Raw genomic sequence first — 21,090 nt, 5'->3', positions numbered from 1 at the left:
ACAGCGTGGTGGGGAGTAGGGCTCAGGGGGCACATGCTAGAGTCCCAGCGTCCCCATGCTGCCCCAATCTACAGAACAGGTGCTTGAGGTGGGACATCGTCAGGGCTGAAGGGGACAGCCTGGCCTGGAGAGGACTGCAAAGGTCAGTGTGGCCGGAGTGTAGAGGGCCAGGTGGCCGGGGCAGCGGGCCTCACAAGCCAATTCAGGTCAGGAATGTGGGCTGTGCCTGGTGGGCAATAAGGAGCCACTGACAGTGTGCCCCAGTGACTGCTGGAAATCAACAAGACATCCACGTGGTCTCCCACAGGCACACTGCGTAAGGGAAGCGCCGGGCTCCAGGTGGCAGTGGCCTCACTGTGAACCTGATGCTCATGCCAGTGGGGACGCAGGACTCCACGGCACCCGCAAGCCCAGGGAAGGAGGGCTGCCTGGCAGCACGGTTCCAGTTCTAACGGTAAGAAAGTGCCGGGCCTGGCACACTAGGTGCCCCACTGGCTTGGCTGCAATGAGTGAATGGATGAATAAGAGCTCAGTGGATCCCAGAGCTCCACGTTTATGTCACATTTGAACAATGCACGCATATTTTTCTTAAGAACTCTAAGAAGCATTTTCAACCTCGGGAATGTAGAACTTATACCGACACAGCCTTTAGACATGGCATCTGAAGGTGAGAAGTTCCCACGCACTAAGGAATGGGTAAAGGTCAGTGCAGCCAACCCCACAGCCAGGAACAGGGAGCAGCTGGGTAAATACGGGAAGCCAACAGTGAGGGTGGAGCCACCGGGGCCAGGCGCAGCGCAGGACTTGCCTTCCTCAGCTCCTCCTCCACCTTCCGGTCCACGGGGTTAGTGCAGACTCTCCTCCACGTCTGGGCTGCAGCCTCCAGCGGCTGCTTGGGCACCTCCTCATCCTCAAAGTTGACAAAGATGGCATTGTGGGGGCGCCGGGCTCTGCTCAGGCCAATCAGATTCTCACCTGAGATGGGGGGATTGTTGTAGCCTTCCCTGGGGGCAGAGAGTACAGGTGAGAACAGGAGCACCAAGGCCATCCCAGGCACCCGCTGGGCCAGACCAGGCAGGGAGCCCAGAAGCCCGGCAAGGCCCGCAGCCACCGTGTGCCTCTCTCTGGACATCTGTGCTGGAAAAAGACCCCAGAGTCGGCTGCTAAAGGAACCCGTATTCACAGAGGAAGAGACGCAGCCACAACTGCCTATGACAACTCAGAGAAACCCTGGGGCCTGCAGCTCTCAAACTGGGGAAAGGCCAAAAGGTCCTAGAGGCTGGAGTGCAGGAAAGGGCACCTGTCATGGGGCTGGTGGCACCAAAAGTGCACTGAGTCAGGCGCAGCACTGTCCAGCCAGTGAAAAACTGGACAGAGTCTAATGTCCAGCAGCTGGCAATGGTGAAATCACCCAGCACAGCTGCATGAGAGAACGCAATCCATTGTCAAAACAGGGACAAGAGCTGCACTCACTCACATCTGCTTACATGCGATTCACTTATTTAACGCTCAAACTAATCCTACAGAGAAGGGACCATTTTCTAATAAAGCAGCTGAAACCACAGGGACTGGGAAATTTGCCCAGAGATGGAGCTCCTGGGAAGGAGCTGGGACTCCCATCGAGAAGCCTGGCTGCAAGGGTCCCATCACACACCTGTCCTGCCACCCAACAGAGCATGACTCTTTGGCTCACAAGCATCTCGACCACATGTAGATGAATGAACAAAGAACCTCACCAAATGGCACTGTCATGAAACACAGGGGTTAAAGCCAAGGGTTCCATTTGTCCAAACACGTAGAATGTCCAACACCAAGAGGGAACCCCAATGTCAACTACGGACACTGGGTGACGATGTCTCAGCATAGGTTCATCCACTGGTAACAAGCGCCCCACTCTACTGAGATGCTGATCACGGGGGAGGCTGAGTGGGGGCGGCTGGGGGGCATAGGAGAAATCGCTGCGCCTTATTTTGCTGTGATTCTAACATTGCTCTAAAAAAATAAAGTCTTAAAACACATACACACACATACGAAGCAGAGATTCTAGAACTACCTCTGTGTGTTGGCACAGAACACCCTTAGGTAGGTATTTCTCAAACGATTTGTAGTGGTTACATCTTTAAGGTTGGACACCAAACTGACACAAAAGCAGGCAGGCCAGTGTAAAGAATCCCCACAAGCCCGTCAACAGCTTCAACAATGATCAGCACGTGGTTAACTGCATTTCATCGAAGTGCATCTTAAAGTAGGTCCCAGACATCATCGAATTCACTCGGGTGATCATTACCTTTTAAAATTTGCTTCCATTTTACCTTAGTTTTCTACATGAGCACATAGCATCTGCACACTTACAAAGAATAGCAGTAATTTTCACATTGTGAAACAAAACTAGAAAGACGGGATCAAGCCTGGGCCTTCTTTTTAAAGTGCCTGCGTTAGAAACCACACAGGACGGGTCAGCACTATCGCGTTTTCAAAGATGTCCCCCAGGAAAACCGGGTGGTCACCTGCAAGAGCAGCCCACCTGTGCCCAACCCTGTAGCGAGAGGCTGCGGCAGCCTTGGCTGCACCCCCAGCCCACTCCCCATGGTGGCCTCAGGCTGTGGTCTGTGTCACCATGATTCTAAGTAGGTGGGGAACTGCTGGCAGGGGTCGAAGGGTGCTGATGGCAAAGTCAACAGGACCACCTTGGAGAGTCCCTGAGGAACAGGAGGGACCCACCATCCTCCAGTTAGGAGGACCCTGTCGGGCCACCCAGCAGCCTCTGCTTGCCCACCTGGTTTGTGGGAAGCTCAGTCTCCCCAGGAAGGGGCCAAGGAGGCAGTGGCTAGGTCTCCTCCCTGCCAGTCCTCATGCATCCAGCAACGTCAGCAGGGCAGGAAAATCGACAGCAGCCCTGGGAGAAAATGCAGGTTCTTTCCAGGTGCTGGAAACTGATAAACCACATGGGGAGGGAGGGGGGCCTTGGGGCCCGAGGGCAGCTGGCCCTCCTCCCTCATTTTACCCCAGGGGCTTGAAACAGCTTCCCACTGGCCCACAGGGCAGAGCAGTGACTCAGATGCTGCTGCCATCTAGTGCCAGGGGCGGCAGTACTGACAAGTGCTGTTTTCTTTTTTTCGAGATGGAGTTTCACTCTTGTTGCCCAGGCTGGAGTGCAATGGCACGATCTCAGCTCACCTCAACCTCCACATCCCGGGTTCAAACGATTCTCCTGCCTCAGCCCCCCAAGTAGCTGGGATTACAGGCATGCGCCACCACGCCCGGCTAATTTTTTGTATTATTATTATTTTTTGAGATGGAGTCTCGCTCTGTCGCCCAGGCTGGAGTGCGGTAGCACGATCTCGGCTCACTGCAAGCTCTGCCTCGCGGGTTCATGCCATTCTCCTGCCTCAGCCTCCCAAATAGCTGGGACTACAGGCGCCCACCACCACACCTGGCTAATTTTTTTGTATTTTTAGTAGAGATAGGGTTTCACTGTGTTAGCCAGGATGGTCTTGATCTGACCTCAGGTGATCCACCCGCCTCGGCCTCCCAAAGTGCTGGGATTATAGGTGTGAGCCACCGTGCCCAGCCTGTTTTCTTTTATGTATTTTTGTTTCTGACAAGAGTATGCTGCTTGTGGTGAAGAAAAAACAAACCAAAAAACCACTTTTTTTTTTTTTTTTAAAACACGGTCCCACTCTGTCACCCAGGCTGGAGTGCAGTGGCACAATGACAGCTCACTGCAGCTTTGACCTCCCAGGCTCAGGCCATCCTCCCATCTCAACTTCCCAAGTAGCTGGGACCACAGGCACACGTGCCACCACACTTGGGTGATTTTTAAAAATGTTTTGTAGACACAGGGTCTCACTATGTTGCTCAGGCTGTTCTCAAACTTCTGGGCTCAAGCGATCCTCCCACCTCAGCCTCTCAAAGTGCTGGAATTACAGGCATGAGCCACTATGCCTGGCCAATAAGTAATTTTAAAAAATAGGCTGGGTGCGGTGGCTTACGCCTATAATCCCAGCACTTTGGGAGGCTGAGGCAGGCGGATCATCTGAGGTCAGGAGTTTGAGACCAGCCTGGTCAATGTGGTGAAACCCCGTCTCTGCTAAAAATACAAAAGTTAGCTGGGCGTGATGGCACGCACCTGTAATCCCAGCTACTCGGGAGGCTGAGGCAGGACAATCACTTGAACCCGGGAGGCAGAGGTTGCAGTGAGCCGAGATCGCGCCACTGCATTCCAGCCTGGGCGACAAGAGGGAAATTCCGTCTCCAAAAAAAAAAAAAAAAGGATCATGTCACCCCCTGCTTCAAACTCTTATAGTGAGTACAATATACTTACAGAAAATGGTATCATTCTATGTGCAACAGTTTTCTGCAGGGAGGCAAAGTGACTTGATTCTTTTTAGTTAATACATTTCCACAATGTTTTGTTTTTTTCTAACAGGTACAATTTATTCTTACAATCAGAAAAAAGTAGGGGGTGGTGGTGGTAGACGATGTTACAGACTAGGGGACAGCAACCAAAAGCAACATGTGTGGCCCTTGTTTGGCTCCTGAGTGGCTTTTGAGACAATCGGGAAAAAGTGAACAAGGACTGGTTGTGGGGGCTGTTGGGGAGTGCTATTAATTCTGTTGGGTAGGAGACTGGTATTGCGAGTCTGTCTGAAACATGAGTCTTCCCTGTCGGAGATCTGCACTGCTTGTTTCTGAAGGCAGCACTGTGCCACTGGGGGTGGAGAGGAGCAGAATGTTGCTCACTGGACGCTCCTGATGGGCACGTGGGGGCTGCTAGACAATCCAATTCTCTCCACCTTTCTGCAATGCTTTTCTGGAGGCAGAGAATAACACACTCTCTCTTGAGGATGAAGCTTAGGCACTGGTCTCCACTCCCCACCCCCATTCTCTGGCTCACCTGCTCTGGGGCACAACAGCCTCCCCAGCCTTCCTTTGCATGCGCCAATCCCCTGGTCTGGAAAGTTCTCCCTGGATCTTCACCTGGCCGGCTCTGTCTCAGCTCCAGATGTCAGCTCCTCTGAGGGCCCTCGCTGCTACCTGTAGCCCCCGCCCACTGCCTTCCACCAGTGTGGCCCACTCCCCATGATCTCCTTTAAGGCTCCCAGCCATGTACTCATGCTCCGTCTAGCTCCCCGCCCCTGCACTGCACCCCAGCTGCTGTGTTGTCCGTGGACACCAGGCTCCAGGGAGTGTCCTGGGCCACCACAGGTGCTCAGTCAGGACATAAAGGAAATACATAATGAGGAATGAGAAAGCCCTCCCACCCCTTCAAAGAAAACTGCTCTGAGCCCCAAATCTTCCAGACTTTTCTAGGCTTCTGTTATCACACCACCATTTATTTCTATTCCACAGAATCTGGTCTTGCATCTGCCTTTCTCACAGAGCAAGGGAGGCACCTGGGCATGGGTCCCATCAGTCCACAGAGTCCGCTCTTTTTTCTGTTTGTTTTTTGTTTTGTTTATTGAGACAGGGTTTTGTCCTGTCACCCAGGCTGGAGTGCAGTGGTGTGATCATATTCACTGCAGCCTCAAAATCCTGGGCTCAACCAATCTTTCCACCTCAGCCTCCCGAGTAGCTAGGGGCTATACAGGTGCACGCCACCACGCCCAGCTAACTTTTTTAGTTTTTTTTGTAGAGACAGAGTCTTGCTATATTGCCCAGGCTGGTCTCAAACTTTTGGCCTCAAGTGATCCTCCTACTTTGGCCTCTCAAATCACTGGAATTACAGGTGTGAGCCACTACACTAGGCCCAAGCCCATTCTCTTGAGGGCTGCATTTTTGGAAGCTTAAAACATGCTACGGAACAATTATTCAACAAACACCATCACCTCTGGCCCAGTTTTCAAAGTCCTTTTCGGGCTGGGCGCTGTGGCTCATGCCTGTAATCCCAGCACTTTGGGAGGCTGAGGTGGGCGGATCACTGGAGGCCAGGAGTTCGAGACCAGCCTGGCCAATATGGTGAAACCTCATTTCTACTAAAAATACAAAAATAAGCTGGGCGTACTGGTGGGCGCCTGCAGTCCCAACTACTCAGGAGGCTGAGGTAGGAGAATTGTTTTAACCCAGGAACCAGAGGTTGCAATGAGCCAAGATTGCGCCACTGCACTCCAGCCTGGGTGGACAGAGCGAGACTCCGCCTTTCAAAAAGAAAAAGAAAAAAAGGCCCTTTCATTTTGCTCATCTGTTGGCAGTAATCTTGCTCCCCTAAATCTGTGTGGGGCCCATGGACACTTGCTGAGTACCTCTCACAGGCCAGGCTCTGTTCTGGGCACCGGGGCTATGACAGAGACCGAAGCAGGCCAAGTCGCTACTTCTGGGAAGCATCCATTACAATGCAAAGTTTTTTTCCATGTTGTCTTTTTGTGTGTAATTTTAGAAAGTAGAGCATACAAAAATCAGGACACCGTGGCACTGGGCCACGAGCAAAGCCTGCAGAGTGGGAGAGACCGGGGCGGTGCTGCCGGCGGGACGTGGCGCTGACCCCATGTCTCAGCTTCCTCATGTGTACGATGGGGGTGTCAGGAACCCTGGGGAATTGCTCCCAGGCTGGGGTGAGATGCACTCACAGCGCTGCTGCACAGGGACGTGAAATAACTGGCAGTGTAGCTGGTCAATGTTATTCATCCCCAGTTGGGTATTTTCAAACTTGTTTTCTTCATTTTGTTTTCACAGTATTCAATCTTGGATTTTATATAAAGGAAATCCTATTCTTTTATGTCAATGTATGGCATTTGACAATTTGACTACATTTGACAATGCCCAGGCCTGCCTTTCCAACAGCCGCTGAGGTCTCTAATTATGTCAAGAACCTCTGAGTTACAGAATTCATTTCATCTGAATTGCATGTGGGCTTGGGCAGGCTGTGCACGGAGCCTGTGTGTGGGTGGCAGGGGGTGGCGGTGGGTGCACTATGAGTCACGTCCATGTGGCTTTTCATAGCTCTCGGTGTAGGAGAAACCCACTACTGATGAGAGAGAGTGAGCGCCCGTCCTCAGGAGAGGCACCGTGTTCCGGAGGGGACGCAGTCCATAACCAAGTACAGAGCAGGCGAGAGCTGTGTAGAGTCACAGATGCCTTGAGAAGGATGGCACTGGGCGATGGGCAGGGTCAGGGGTTCTCTGAAGCGACCTCCAGCCGCACAGGGCAGACCAGGAAAGGGTAAACAGCTGGGGTGAAGTAGGGCCAAGGCTTGGCAGGTGAGTGTGGCAAAGAGAGGAGGGCAGGGCAGGGACAGATGATAAAGAGGCTGTGAAATCTCCGCCAGGGACAGGGACGGTGAGGCCATGGGGAGCAAAGGAAGTAGGCAAGAGCTGGGGTCAGAGAGTGGGACATTCCCAGGCGGCTTGCTTACGTAGTGTCATTACCAGTGACAGCAAGGTCCAGAGACTGGCTGGTCAGCAATGACCAGGGGATTAAGCCAACGGACATTTCTCAGCAGGAACCCACATGTCCCACAGTCACGTTATTGCACTGTCCTCAGGACTGAGGCCAACCTGGCGATCGCACAGGCCACCGCTTACTAAGGCCCTGTTCTGTACTCAGCCCTGTGCTGAGAACTGCACATGCTTTTTAAATTCAATCCCAATACCTCTGTTGGGTAGGTACTACTGTCATCCCATTTTCTTTTTTTTGGGGGGGAGACAAAGTCTCACTCTGTCACCCGGGCTGGAGTGCAGTGACGCGATCTTGGCTCACTGCAACCTCCGCCTCCTGGGTTCAAGTGATTCTCCAGCCTCAGCCTCCCGAGTAGCTGGAATTACAGGTGTGCACCACCACGCCCAGTGCGTGAGCCTCCGTGCCCGGCCCATCCCATTTTCAGGATGGAGAACTGAGGCTGCATGGAGGGGGGCCTTACCGGTGCTGGGTCTCTGGTCGGTAGAAGTAGTCCACCGGGGCGTCCAGCCGGGAGAAGATGGGCGGGGGGATGTAGAGCGGCAGCTCCTGGTGGAAAAAGGCCTCCTTCTCGGGCCGGAGCATGAGCACCTTGTCATACATCGACGTATGCTTGCCGCCTGCTTCCGTATGCACAGCCAAGTACTGGAAGTCAGACATCCCTAGAAAGAGAGGTGGGCAGATGGCAGACATTGAGTCTAGGAATGGGCAGCTGCCACACACCGACACCCACATCTGCTTAGGGAGGTGCTGAGTGGGCCATGTGGTGGAGGCTGCAGGGTGAGGGTGGCAGGAAAACACACCCTTCCCAAATGCCTCTGCAAAGTTGGCTCGATGCAGTCTAAGTCACTTACATGAAAATTATTTTGGGGAGGTGGGGAGCTACGTGATAGGTGAGGATGGAGTCCAGGTCAGTGCTTCTTAGATGGATGTTACTTTTAACTGTAAAAACTGCAATTACCTTTGCACCAACCTAGTAACATGCATATGAATCTGCCGGGATCTTGCTAAATGCAGGTTCTGACATGGTGCATTTCTACCAAGCTCCCAGGTGAGGCTGATGCTGCCAGTCCAGAGACACACACTGAGCAGCAAGATGCTGGTTCAATTCGATGAAAAATACGAGGTGTTATGTTTTATGAATCACTTGGGAAACCTTGTCCCAGAAAGAACAGCCCTCTTTGGTGAATGCCACAACCCACCAGAATGACTGCCATTAAAAATGCCCAACCCATGGGACCCCAGGTCCTGCTTCTCCTTCATCTCACTTTTCTTTCTTCCCCTCTTTTCTTTCTAGTCCTCTTTGCCCTTCTCAATCTTTATACTCTTCAGATTCTGCCTAGAACTGCAGATGTAACTTAGCCATCTCTAAGGCTTGTTAGTAATATGCCAGGCACCTCCTGTGGGCCAGAGGCTGGCCCATTCACAAGCATTGCCTCCCGGAATCTTCACGAGGGCCTAAGGAACGCAGGCTCTGTAGCCCACACTGCACAGACAAGGACACTGAGGCTCAGGGAAGCCAAGCCACCTCCCAAAGAAACTGGCAGGGCTCAGGCAGGCACAATGCCAGAGTCTGTCTTTCTCACCCGTCTCCCTCCCTTGCTTTATTGCTTCCTCACTGGGGTTCCTGGTAGGTGGCAAACCTGATTTGAGGGCTCCACGAGGGACGTTCAACCTGCTGAGAGTTCAGAGAAGGAGGAGGTCCCAAGGGGCTTCGGGAGCTAGGAGGGCAAGACCAACAGCAGCCGAGACAAGAGAAGGTTCAAAACACTGTGGTGGGGGAAAGACTGGAGGTCTACTGACCAGTTTTATTTGGTCCCACACAATGGTTTCATTAAAAATTCGGAGATTTCTAGCTTAAGAATGCTGAAGATTGGGCAGCAATGAACCCGCAGTCTCTGGGGAACTGTTGGCTGGAGGGAAGAAAGGCTGCCTCCTGGATGGGGCCTGTGCCCTGCTGTGTCCCCACAGCCCCTGGGCATATCCTGGCCCCCTCCACTGGTGCAGATGACCCACACAGCTCCTGCAGGCAGCTGGGATGGCCGGCCCCGAAATAACCAGACATTGCAAGAGCAGATTTCAGTTACCCTGAAACTTGTAAACGGTGGAGATGATGCCAAGGATCTCCATGTCAAATGTGACCTCGGAGTGGGCCTCAGTGCCCAGCACCCCTTTCTGCCGCCTCGTTCTCTTCCTGATGCGGAGCAGCAGGCTGCTGGTACTGAAGCGATTGGCGCACACTGGGTGGCAGTATGGGTCCCTGGGCCGGAAGTACAGCTCCAGCCTCTTGGTGGGGTCCGCGTAGATCTGTGGCAAGGCCAAAGGAGACAGAGTGAAGCAGTGACAAGCCAAGCAGCCAGTGGGGAGCTGCTCCTCTCTCAATAAAAGCCTGGCGGTGATCCAGGAAAGGCCAGGAGGCTCACGTTTCATTCTGGGCCCTTAATTCCCAAAAGGCCCATTTTTAAAACCCATGTATCTTAGTTTTTATCTGGTGGAAAAAATGAGAATCGTCTCCTTCCTTCTAAGTAAATGCTATCATCCATCAAGTGCCTGCTCGGTGTGGGGCATTAGTTAGTCCTTCTGGCAACACTTGAGGGGAGATACTATCACCCTTATCTTTGTAGGGACCAGCCCCACAGGGTCGGTGGGTTTTTCTCCGTGTGTGTGGAGACAAGAGACTGTAGAAATAAAGACACAAGACAAAGACATAAAAGAAAAGACAGCTAGGCCCGGGGGACCACTACCACCAAGACGCAGAGACCGGTAGTGGCCCCAAATGTCTGGCTGCATTGTTATTTACTGGATACAAAACAAAAGGGGCAGGGTAAAGAGTGTGAGTCATCTCCAATGATAGGTAAGGTCATGTGGGTTATGTGTCCACTGGACAGGGGGCCCTTCCCTGCCTGGCAGCCGAGGCAGACAGAGAGAGAGGGAGAGAGAGAGACAGATTACTCCATTATTTCTGCATATCAGAGACTTTTAGTACTTTCACTAATTTACTACTGCTATCTAAAAGGCAGAGCCAGGCGTACAGGATGGAACATGAAGGCGGACTAGGAGCGTGACCACTGAAGCACAGCATCACAGGGAGACAGTCCTCTGGATAACTGTGGGCAAGCCTGCCTGACGTCAGGCCCTCCACAAGAGGTGGAGGAGCAGAGTCTTCTCTAAACTCCCCCAGGGAAAGGGAGACTCCCTTTCCAGGTCTGCTAAGTAGCGGGTGTTTTTCCTTGACACTGACGCTACCGCTAGACCATGGTCCGCTTGGCAAGAGGCGTCTTCCCAGACACTGGCGTTACCGCTAGACCAAGGAGCCCTCTGGTGGCCCTGTCTGGGCATAACAGAAGGCTCGCACTCTTGTCTTCTGGTCACTTCTCACCATGTCCCCTCAGCTCCTATCTCTGTATGACCTGGTTTTTCTTAGGTTATGATTATAGAGTGAGGATTATTATAATATTGGAATAAAGAGTAATTCCTACAAACTAATGATTAATGATATTCATATATAATCATGTCTATGATCTAGATCTAGTATAACTTGTTGTTTTATATATTTTATTATACTGGAACAGCTCATGCCCTCGGTCTCTTGCCTCAGCACCTGGGTGGCTTGCCACCCACAATCTTGGAGGTAACTCAGGCTTGGTGCGGGGTGGAGTGGCTTGTCTAGGGCTACCTACTCTAACAACTACCCACCATAAAGGGTGTTGGTATTTAGTCTCATATGCAAATGTTTCGAGGTCCAAATGAGATTAAATCAATCAGTAACAACCATTTGGGCTCTGACTTGCTGTTACCTCTAGCTTTCCAAGCACATGAAACTGAATACCAACACTCTTTTGGGTCCCTCTCCTTAAAAACCCCAAGAATAGCATCTATGTCATACGACTGTTATGATTAAATATCTATAAAGCACAGCTCCTGGTGCCTAACTCATGGTAGACATTCAATATGTGCCACGTACATATGAATGAATACTTGCCCAATGCTGGGTCACAATGAGCACTGGATGTGTGCATATGAAAGCACCAACAACGTGAACTGGGACAAGGTCACCTACGTGCTGGTGAGCTGGTTCCCAACACCCAGGACGGGGTCTGTCCCTTAGGAAGTGATCAGGAACTATCTCGGGAGAGAATGAAGAATACTTGGTCCTCAGGAATCTCCTCCTCATAAAACACACACCTCTGAGTCCTGATGGGGTGGGAATGAACCCAAACGTAGGCCTGGCACAGGGGAGGTGCTCAAGAAACATGAGAAGAGTGAATGGGTAAGGAAGGTCCCTTCCCAAAGTGCTCACACTGTAATAATCCCTGAGGTTAGCGAGAGTAAGGATTCTGTCAAAGCCATAAATCAAGTGAATAATATAAAAGAAGAAAACGTGATTAACTGGGGCTCTACTGGCAGCCTGTGCTTAATGAATTCAGGGCTTTTCCATATTCATAAAGGATGAGGAAGCAGCAGGTAAAAGTTCAGACTCTAGAGCAAAGCGTGAGTTCAAATCCCCTTGTACCATGTAGATGTCTGACCTAAACTTTCTTGTGTCTTTATCTGAAAAATGTGAATAAAAATGGCATCTAACTCACTAGATTGCTGTGAAGACTCAATCGTGCATTTGACAAGTATTTACAGAACTAGGCACTGTTATGGATGTTAGGAACAGAGAACTGGGCCAGGCATGGTGGCTCATTTAGCAAGATCCCGGCAGATTCATATGCATGTATTCCAGCCCTTTGGGAAGCCAAGGCAGGCGGATCGCTTGAGCCCAGGAGTTCGAGACCATCCTGGGCAACTTAGGGAGACCACGTCTCTACAAAAAAATACCAAAAACTAGCTGGGCGTGGTGGTGCATGCCTATAGTCCCAGCTACCTGGCAGGGTGAGGTGAGAAGATCACCTGAGCCTAGGAGGTTGAGGTTGCAGTGAGCCATGATTGCTCCACTGCACTCCAGCCTTGGTGACAGAATGAAACCCTGTCTCAAAAAATAAAAAAATAAAAATAAAGAAGTACCGAAGTGAACAAAAGAAGTCCCCACTCTCATGGAGTTGACACTCTTAGGGTCAAGAGGACGAGAGACAGTAAATTTTTTTTTCCTTTTTTCTTAAATGTTTTATATGTATAAGCCTTTGTCAGAATAAACATTTTAAAACATTTTCAGATGGGAATTAACAGGATGAGGAGGCAGATAATTGCCAGTGGCCACTTTAGTTAGGGCAATCAGGGAAAACTTCTCTAAAGAGACACTTCAAGTTCTGGTACATGTAAAGAACTTACACAGAGCATCCTCCAGCTGCCCCACTTGCTGTGTGACCTCGAACAAGTTCCTTCCCCCGTAAAATACAGACACTGACAGTTCCTACCTGGTAGGGTTCTAAAGAGGATGGACTCTAAGTAAGGCACCTAGAGCCGTACGTGGCACAGAATAAGATGTCAACCATCACTACCTCTAATCCTAACAACATAACAGTCTATCCCTCTCAGGTAAGTCAACAGAGCTTCATCTCCCCGTGCCTCAGTTTTCTACCCCGGGTAATGAGGATACGGCAGTGCAACACACCCTGTGGGGCTGCAGAGTTGCATTCCTGGCACCAGTGCCCAGGCTGTGGCTCACATTTGTGGATGGAATGAAAAAAAAGCCCCTAGGAGCCGGACGCAGTGGCTCACACCTGTAATCCCAGCACTTTGGGAGGCCGAGCCGGGTGGATCACCTGAGGTCAGGAGTTCAAGACCAGCCTGGCCAACATGGCGAAACCCCAACTCTACTAAAAAAACAAAAACAAAAATTAGCCGGGCATGGTGGTGGGTGTCTATAACCCCAGCTACTCAGGAGGCTGAGGCAGGAGAACTGCTTGAACCCGGGAGGCGGAGGTTACAGTGAGCCGAGATCGCGCCACTGCACTCCAGCCTGGGCGACAGAGCCAGACTCCGTCTCAAAAAAGAAAAAAAAAAAAAAGCCCCTAGGGGTCTCCCCCACAGTCCCTTCCCCTCTGTTCCCTGGGGAGAAAAAGGCCGTTCCTGGCAATTACAGATACCAAAGCCCTGCGCATTGGCCACCCAGAGTCCACCACACTCTCCGTTGCCAAGGAAACCACACACCCAGGTAGACTCTCCCCTTCAGCCGCCGTCCAGCAACTCCGTCCCTCTCTCGGTGTCCCGGATATTAGATATAGTGAGTTCCTCCTCAAAGGTTCAGCTTGTTCAACTCCCTTCTTCTTTGTTCTCCATCTTCAAAGTCTAACTTCCTTGTTCTTTGCGCCTCCTTGCCCTTAGTTACCCACTCTGTAACTGCCCTTCCCGCCAAAACTATTCTTCCTGGCGAAACCACTCGTCCAGCCACTGTAACCCACATCCCTGTTCTACTCGAAATAGCCAATCGAGATCAGCTTAGATTGTGCGGTCCAACTCCAGCCAGTGGGACAAGATACAGGAACCTTCCCTCCTTTGTTCGGTGTGCTCTAGTGGCCAGAAGAGCGAGCAGCACAGCACCTTTCTTCTGCAGAACTAAAAGTGCTACGTTTACTTCTGCAGAAGGGGGCTGCTCGCTCTTCTGTTTGTTCCCTTCCGTCTAGCATCAGCTGCTCCTCAGAAGAGCTTTTTGTTTCAAGGGTAAAGGGAGAAGGATTTAGAGCAAAAATCTTAGAAGACACAGAGGTCAAACATAAAAATCGAACAGCCCATGTTAAATTTCTGCTAATCCCTGAAGCAGGAACTAACCTGTCAGGAAGACACTTAAAGTTAGGTATAGGTTTACATGTTAGCCCAGAAGGATTCCTCACCTCATTAAACCTACTTACCACCATGAAGAAAAATACATTCATCCCGATCTGTGGTCAACGGAAGGGAATTGGGGAAGACTCCAAGTCCCACCCCCCCCCCACCATACATATAAAGTTAAAAACCCCGGGGGGAAATAGTAAGAAGGAAGCAATATCCCATCCCCTTAGAAGGCAGAATAGGCCTAAAACCTATCATTGAGAGTCTCATTAGGGACGGGCTCCTTGAACCCTGTGTGTCCCCTTATCCCAATACTGCCTGTAAGAAAGTCAGATGGGTCATACTGACTAGTGCAAGACCTCTGGGCCATCAGCCAGATATTCCAGACTACTCACCCTGTTGTCCCTAATCCTTACATCCTCCTCAGCAAAATTCCATATGACCATCAGTGGTTTACAGTAATATATTTAAGATGCTTTTTGGGCATGCCCCTTGGCTGAGGACAGCCGAGACATTTTTGCTTTCGAATGGGAAGATCCCCATTCTGGATAGAAGCAACAGTATCAACGGACAGTTCTCCCCCAAGACTTCACAGACTCCTCTAACCTCTTCAGTCAGATTCTAGAACAAGTTCTAGAACAAATTTCTACCCCAAAACACATGCCTGCTCCAATACGTGGATGACCCGCTGGTATCTGGTGAAGCTACAGAACGGATAGCTGCCCTCTCCGTCCACCTCCTTAACCATTTGCAAGGAAAAGGGTTACGGGGTTTCAAAGGGAAAGCTTCAATTTGTAGAGCCAGAAGTTAAATACCTAGCACACTTGATAAGTAAGGGCAAACGAAGGATAGGGACTGAACACGTTGAAGGGATTGTGTCCTTCTTACCTTTGCCTAAAACTAAGCAGGAACTCGGAACATTCCTAGGATTGGTTGGATATTGCCACTTACGGATTGACTCATATGCCCTAAAAACAAAACCTTTATACCTAAAGCTTGCCCAAGAAAAGCCTGACCCTCTTCTGTTGACCTCTGAAGAAATCCATCAGGTTGAAGAACTAAAACATATGCTCATAACTGCCCCATCCTAACCCTGCCTTCCCTAGAAAAGCCATCTCACCTTTTCATTAATGTAAAGAAGGGGGTAGCTTTAGGGGTACTACTCAAGAACATGGGGCTCACCGGCAACCTGTGGATGGCTTGAATGTATTCAATCCATTGCGGCTACGGCTTTGTTAACTGAAGAAAGCAGAAAGACCTTTGGGGGAGATTTAGTTGTGAGCACGCCTCATCAAGTTAGAACTATCTTAAACCAGAAAGCAGGGAGATGGCTCACTGACTCAAAAATTTTAAAGTATGAAGCTATCCTATTAGAGAGATGATTTAACACTAACCACTGATAATTCACTTAACCCAGCAGGTTTCCTAACAGGGAATCCAAATCTAAAAGGACCTGAGCATGAGTGTTTAGATTCAGGCCCGATGTAAGGGAGACCCCTTTCAAACAGGGCAGCACTTATTTATAGATGGCTCTTCCCAGGTAACTGAAGGAAAAAGACATAATGGATATTCAGTAGTCTATGGGGAAGCCCTTGCAGAAGGAGGGTCAGGAAGGCTGCCCAATCATTGGTCTGCCCAAACATGTGAATTGTTTGCAATGAATCAAGCCTTAAAGCACTTGCAAAACCAAGACGGAACTATTTATTCTGATTCCAAGTACGCCTTCGGGCTAGCTCATACCTTTGGAAAAATTTGGACCGAATGAGGTCTCATTAATAGCAAAGGCCAAGACCTTGCCCACAAGGAATTAATCACCCAAGTATTAGGTAACCTCCAGCTGCCAGAAGAAATAGCTACTGTCCATGTCCCAGGACACCAGAAAGGTCTTTCTTGTGAAAGCTGAGGGAATAACCTTGCAGATCAAATAGCCAAACAAGCTACCATTTCCTCAAAACGCTCACTTTTCACCTAACCCCTTGTCTTCCTCCCCCGACCGCAGTTCCCATCTTCTCTTCCACTGAAAAAGGGAAATTAATAAAAATAGGGGCCAAAGAGAATTCTGAAGGGAAATGGGTGTTACCAGACCAAAGAGAAATGTTATCCAAACCCCTCAAGAGAGAAGTCTTATCTCAGCTGCATCAAGGAATTCACTGGGGACCCCAAGCTATGTGTGATGCAGTTCTCAGGGTTTAGGGATGTACAGGAATTTATACTCTGGAAAGACAAGTTACAGATAGTTGTCTAATATGCAAAAAGACTAATAAGCAGACCCTAAGAAAACCACTCCTGGGGGAAAGGAGTCCAGGGTTAAGACCGTCCCAAAGTGTCCAAATTGATTACACCGAAATGCCCCCAGTCGGTTGCCTAAAGTACTTATTAGTGATAGTAGATCACCTTACGCACTGGAGGGAACCTATTTCCTTTTCAAGTGCAACTGCTAATAATGTAATTAAAGCATTGATTAAGAATATTATACCCAGGTTTAATAGATTAATACAAAATATTGATTCAGATAATGGGACTCATTTCACTGCACATAGCCATCAAGAAACTAGCCCAAGTACTAGACATAGCAGGTGAATACCACACTCCCTGGCACCCACCTTCATCAGGAAGAGTGGAGAGAATGAACCAAACTCTGAAGAGTCACTTAACCAAATTAGTCTTAGAGACTCAGTTGCCATGGACTAAATGCCTTCCCATTGCCTTGTGAAGAATCCGAACTGCCCCTTGGAAAGATGTTGGCTTATCCCCTTACGAAATGCTATATGGGTTGCCTTATCTACACTCCATTGCTGACATTGCTACGTTTGAAACAAAGATCAGTTTCTTAAAAACTATAAACTTGGTCTATCCTCCACTTTTTCTTCCCTCAGGACTGAAGGCCTCTTAGCACAGACGCCAGCCCTAGAGTTTCCAGCACACCAGCATCAGCCCGGGGATCACGTTCTCATCAAAAGCTGAAAGGAGGGAAAACTTGAACCAGCTTGGGAAGGGCCTTATCTGGTACTCTTAACTACTGAAACAGCGATCCGAACGGCTGAAAAGGTTTGGGCACACTACACGCCAGGTGAAAGGAGTAATGTCCACAGACAGGGAAAAATGGGCTGTCACCCCGGGACCCACCCCTACCAAACTAACCCTAAAAAGGGCTTAATAATCACTTGTCTATTTTTCCTTTTCTTTCCAACAGAAGGTCATCTTGTCATCAATGTGACTCAGGCTAACCATCCCTTGACCCTTCAGTTCGACCCTTGTTCTTACCCCGTGCAGATACGAACAAGCTCAAAGGCAGCTATCGGATGTAGGTAAGTATCTATGTCCATATCGCAGACAGTCAAACAAGTATAAGTATGGAGCCTTAAAGGGCCCCTGTGGTGACTGGGCAAAGGTTTGGTGGACCAATCAATATAGGAGGTGGACAGCCAACCCCCCTCCTTTAAATAAGTTGCGGAAACTCAAACAAAAACTCTAACTTATCCATGGTTCCACTCCACCAAATTGTAAGCCACTGCAGTGTAACCCCTTATTGCTAATTATAGATAATCCCCAAACAATGGCCTAAGAACCCTCTGTATTCGGACGGTATGGGTTAGGAGCAGATGTTACAGGACTCGATCCCATAGGAACCCTCTCTAAGGTTGACTGGACCATCGGCGGTTAAAAACAATGAAGAAACCCAGACCCAGAGTCCAGGGAACGTATGAGACCCAACGCTCTCCCCAAACATATCAGGCCCAGCATTCCCCTCCCGTCTCCACAACGACCCAGCCAAAGTAGCAGCTGTAGAAGTAAGAGACCTAAAGCAAACTCTAGCAATTGAAACAGGGTACTGAGATGCAAACGCCTGAATGGAATGGATTAAATATTCTGTCCGCACTTTAACCAAAAGTGATGGTTACACTTGTGCACACGGTAGACCAGAGGCCCAGACTGTCCCCTTTCCACTTGGATGGTCCTCCAGCCGAGTGGGCATGGGCTGTATGGTAGCTCTTTTCCAGGACCCCACAGCCTGGGGTGATAAATCGTGCCGCGCTCTCTCTCTGCTGTTCCCTGAAGTTCAACACCCTGCGGGTCAGCCCCTGAGGGCTATCCGGCTTCCGTCTCCCAATGCAAATTTTACTTTGTGTCTCTTGTGACAGGGAAAATTTGGCATTCCTTGGGGACCTAACAGGATGCAGTGAGCTTAAGCCCTTCCAAGAGCTTACCCATGAATCTGCCCCTAGTCATTCATCCTGAGCAGATGTATGGTGGCATTGTGGTGGACCGTAACTGGATACTCTGCCAAGTAACTGGAGCGGTACCTGTGCTCTGATCCAATTGGCCATCCCTTTCACTCTGGCATTTCATCAACCAGAAGAAGTAAAAACAAGGCACCGTAGAGTAAGAGATGCCCCCCGTGGTTCTTTTGACCCTCATGTTTATACAGATGCCACTGGAGTTCCCCCGAGGGGTACCTGATGAATTTAAGGCTTGTAATCAAATAGCTGCGGGATTTGAGTCTATGTTTTTCTGGTGGTTAACTATAAATAAAAATGTAGATTGGATAAATTACATCTATTACAACCAGCAACAATTTGTTAATTATACTAGGAATGCTATCAAAGGAACAGCTGAACAACTAGGACCCACCAGTCAAATGGCTTGGGAAAATAGAATAGCATTAGAAATGATACTAGCAGAGAGGGGTGGCGTTTGTGTCATGCTTGGAACCCAATGTTGTACTTTTATCCCAAATAATACCGTTCCTGACGGAACCATAGCAAAGGCACTGCAAGGTCTTACTGCTTTATCCAGTGAGCTAGCTTAAAATTCTGGGCTAAACGATCTCTTCACTGATCTAATGGGAAGACTGTTTGGCAGGTGGAAAGGACTTATGTCCTCGATCCTTATGTCCCTTGCCATTGTAAAAAACGTGTTTATTCTCGTAGGATGTTGTATCATACCCTGTGCCTGAGGGTTAATACAAAGACTTACGGAGACAGCTCTCACTACAACCTCCAATTTCCCCCCGCCTTATTCAGACAAACTTCTACTTTTAGAAAACCAAGAACAGCAAAGTCGAGACATGCTAAAAAGGTTTGAAGAGAAAGAAGTATGAAAATCAAGAGGGGGAAACTGTTCGATACAGTGAATTCTTCTTCAAAGGTTCAGCTTCTTCAACTCCCTTGTTCTTTGTTCTCCATCTTCAAAGTCTAACTTCCTTGTTCTTTGTGCCTCCTTGCCCTTAGTTACCCGCTCTGTTTAACTGCCCTTCCCGCCGAAACTATTCTTCCCACCGAAATCGCTCGTCCCGCCACTGTAACCCACACCCCTGTTCTATTTAAAATAGCCAATTGAGATTAGCTTAGATTGTGTGGTCCAACTCCAACCAGCAGGGACAGGACACAAAAACAGGGACTGACTGCGTTAGGGATAAAAACCCATTCCAGGCTGGGCGCAGCGGCTCACGCCTATAATCCCAGCACTTTGGGAGGCCAAGACGGGTGGATCACCTGAGCACAGGAGTTCAAGACCAGCCTATAGGACACAGTAAATTCCACTTCAAAGATTTTAACCTGTTACCTTCCTTTAAATTCAAGAGGGGGAAAATTAATAAATACAATGAGTTATGAGTTCCATTTCAAAGAACCAATATGTCAGTATGTTCAGCTTCCCTGTTCTTTGTTCTCCATTTTAAAGTTTAACCCCTCGTTCTTTACGCCTCCTTGCCCCTAGTTTCAGTAAACAACCCCTTCCTAGCTTCTATCACCTGCTCTGTCCTTAGTCATCCTGAGTCACCTGCTCTGTAACCATCCTTCCCACCAAAACTACTTACCCCGCCACTCAGGCCTGTGCCCCTGCCCTCTTTGAAATAACCAATCGGAATTAGCTTAGACTGTGCGGTCCAACCCTAGCCAATATGGGAAAGACACAGCAGTAGAGACTAGCTGTGTAAGAGATAAGAACCCCTTCCCCTCCCTTGTCGGTGTGCTCTCGCCATTGCTCCATCCGCAAGATGCACCCTTCTATAGAAGTAAATTTGCCTTGCTGAGAAAACTGTTTGCCAGAGTGCTGATTCTTCTTTGCGGCACCCCAAATTTATTTCCAACAAGCCTGACCAACATGATGAAACCCCCTCTCTACTAAAAATACAAAATTAGCCGGGCGTGGTGGCATGCGCCTGTAATCCCAGCTACTCTGGAGGCTGAGGCAGGAGAATAGCTTGAACCCTGGAGGCGGAGGTTGCAGTGAGCCAAAATCGCACCACCGCACTCCAGCCTGGGAAACAAGAGCGAAACTCCGCCTGAAAAACCAACCAAAAAACAAAAACAAAAACAAAAATCCTCCCCTTCTTTGTTCTGTTGGCTCTCTTGCAGCGGCCAGAAGAGCGAGCAGCACCCTTCTGCATAAGTCAATTTGCTAAATTTCCCTTGCTGAGAAATCCTTTGGGTGCTCGTTTTCTTTGCGACTCCGAGCTCTTATTCCAACACCGAGATTCCCAGCCCCTTACCCGGGAGACGCCTTCCTCGCCGCCCAGAGTCGGCAGCATCTTAGCCACATCACGCACCACGCCCGGGTACTCCACGCACACCATGCGTCGCTCCCGCCTCAGCTCCACGGGGACGGCGGCCCCCAGCCCCAAATCGGCCGCCTCCGCCGCCATCCCTGCGCGTCTGGCAGGGCCCGCCAGGGTCCGTCCCACAAAGTACTCCCAAAGGCCTCGCCTCAATTGTTCCGCGAAGGAATCGTTCCGGGCTCCCTCACCGCTCGCGTCATCCTAACTCCCCGGGCTCAGCAAGAAGCGAGGGCCTCCAGGGAGCAAATGGCCCATGGGAGGGCCCATGTCTTCGGGAAAACGACCGCCGTGTCCTCGACTTTTTATTTAAAATTAAGCGGGTTAGTCCACCGGGCGGGGCAAGCACCAGTCTCTCCTACTAGCCAGCGAAGGACCCGGAGGATAATAAGACACCAACCTCCCTCGACTTCAGCCAATGAGAATCC

The 21,090-nt window shown here is 49.8% G+C and overlaps 1 protein-coding gene across 2 annotated transcripts in view; it reads right to left on the bottom strand.

The window, feature by feature from the left end:
* The window catches only part of GTF3C5 (general transcription factor IIIC subunit 5), a 27,839-nt gene extending 6,749 nt beyond the window's left edge, over positions 1-21,090 (bottom strand). The window contains exons 1-4 of one of the 2 annotated variants that reach the window (XM_004048792.5): positions 20,600-21,090; positions 9,480-9,699; positions 7,856-8,054; positions 809-1,004 (exon numbers count right to left, since the gene is read on the bottom strand). In XM_004048792.5, coding sequence (XP_004048840.2) covers positions 809-1,004; positions 7,856-8,054; positions 9,480-9,699; positions 20,600-20,752 — 768 coding nt within the window. In that variant the 5' untranslated portion in view covers positions 20,753-21,090. The remainder of the gene's footprint in view (positions 1-808; positions 1,005-7,855; positions 8,055-9,479; positions 9,700-20,599) is intronic. The other variant, XM_055351437.2, reaches the window with a different exon arrangement.

This window comes from Gorilla gorilla, chromosome 13 (assembly GCF_029281585.2).
Source record: "Gorilla gorilla gorilla isolate KB3781 chromosome 13, NHGRI_mGorGor1-v2.1_pri, whole genome shotgun sequence".
NCBI classification, from domain to species: domain Eukaryota; kingdom Metazoa; phylum Chordata; class Mammalia; order Primates; family Hominidae; genus Gorilla; species Gorilla gorilla.
The sequence above is the reverse complement of the archived record's forward strand: the minus strand, read 5'-3'. Positions and strand labels throughout refer to the sequence as shown.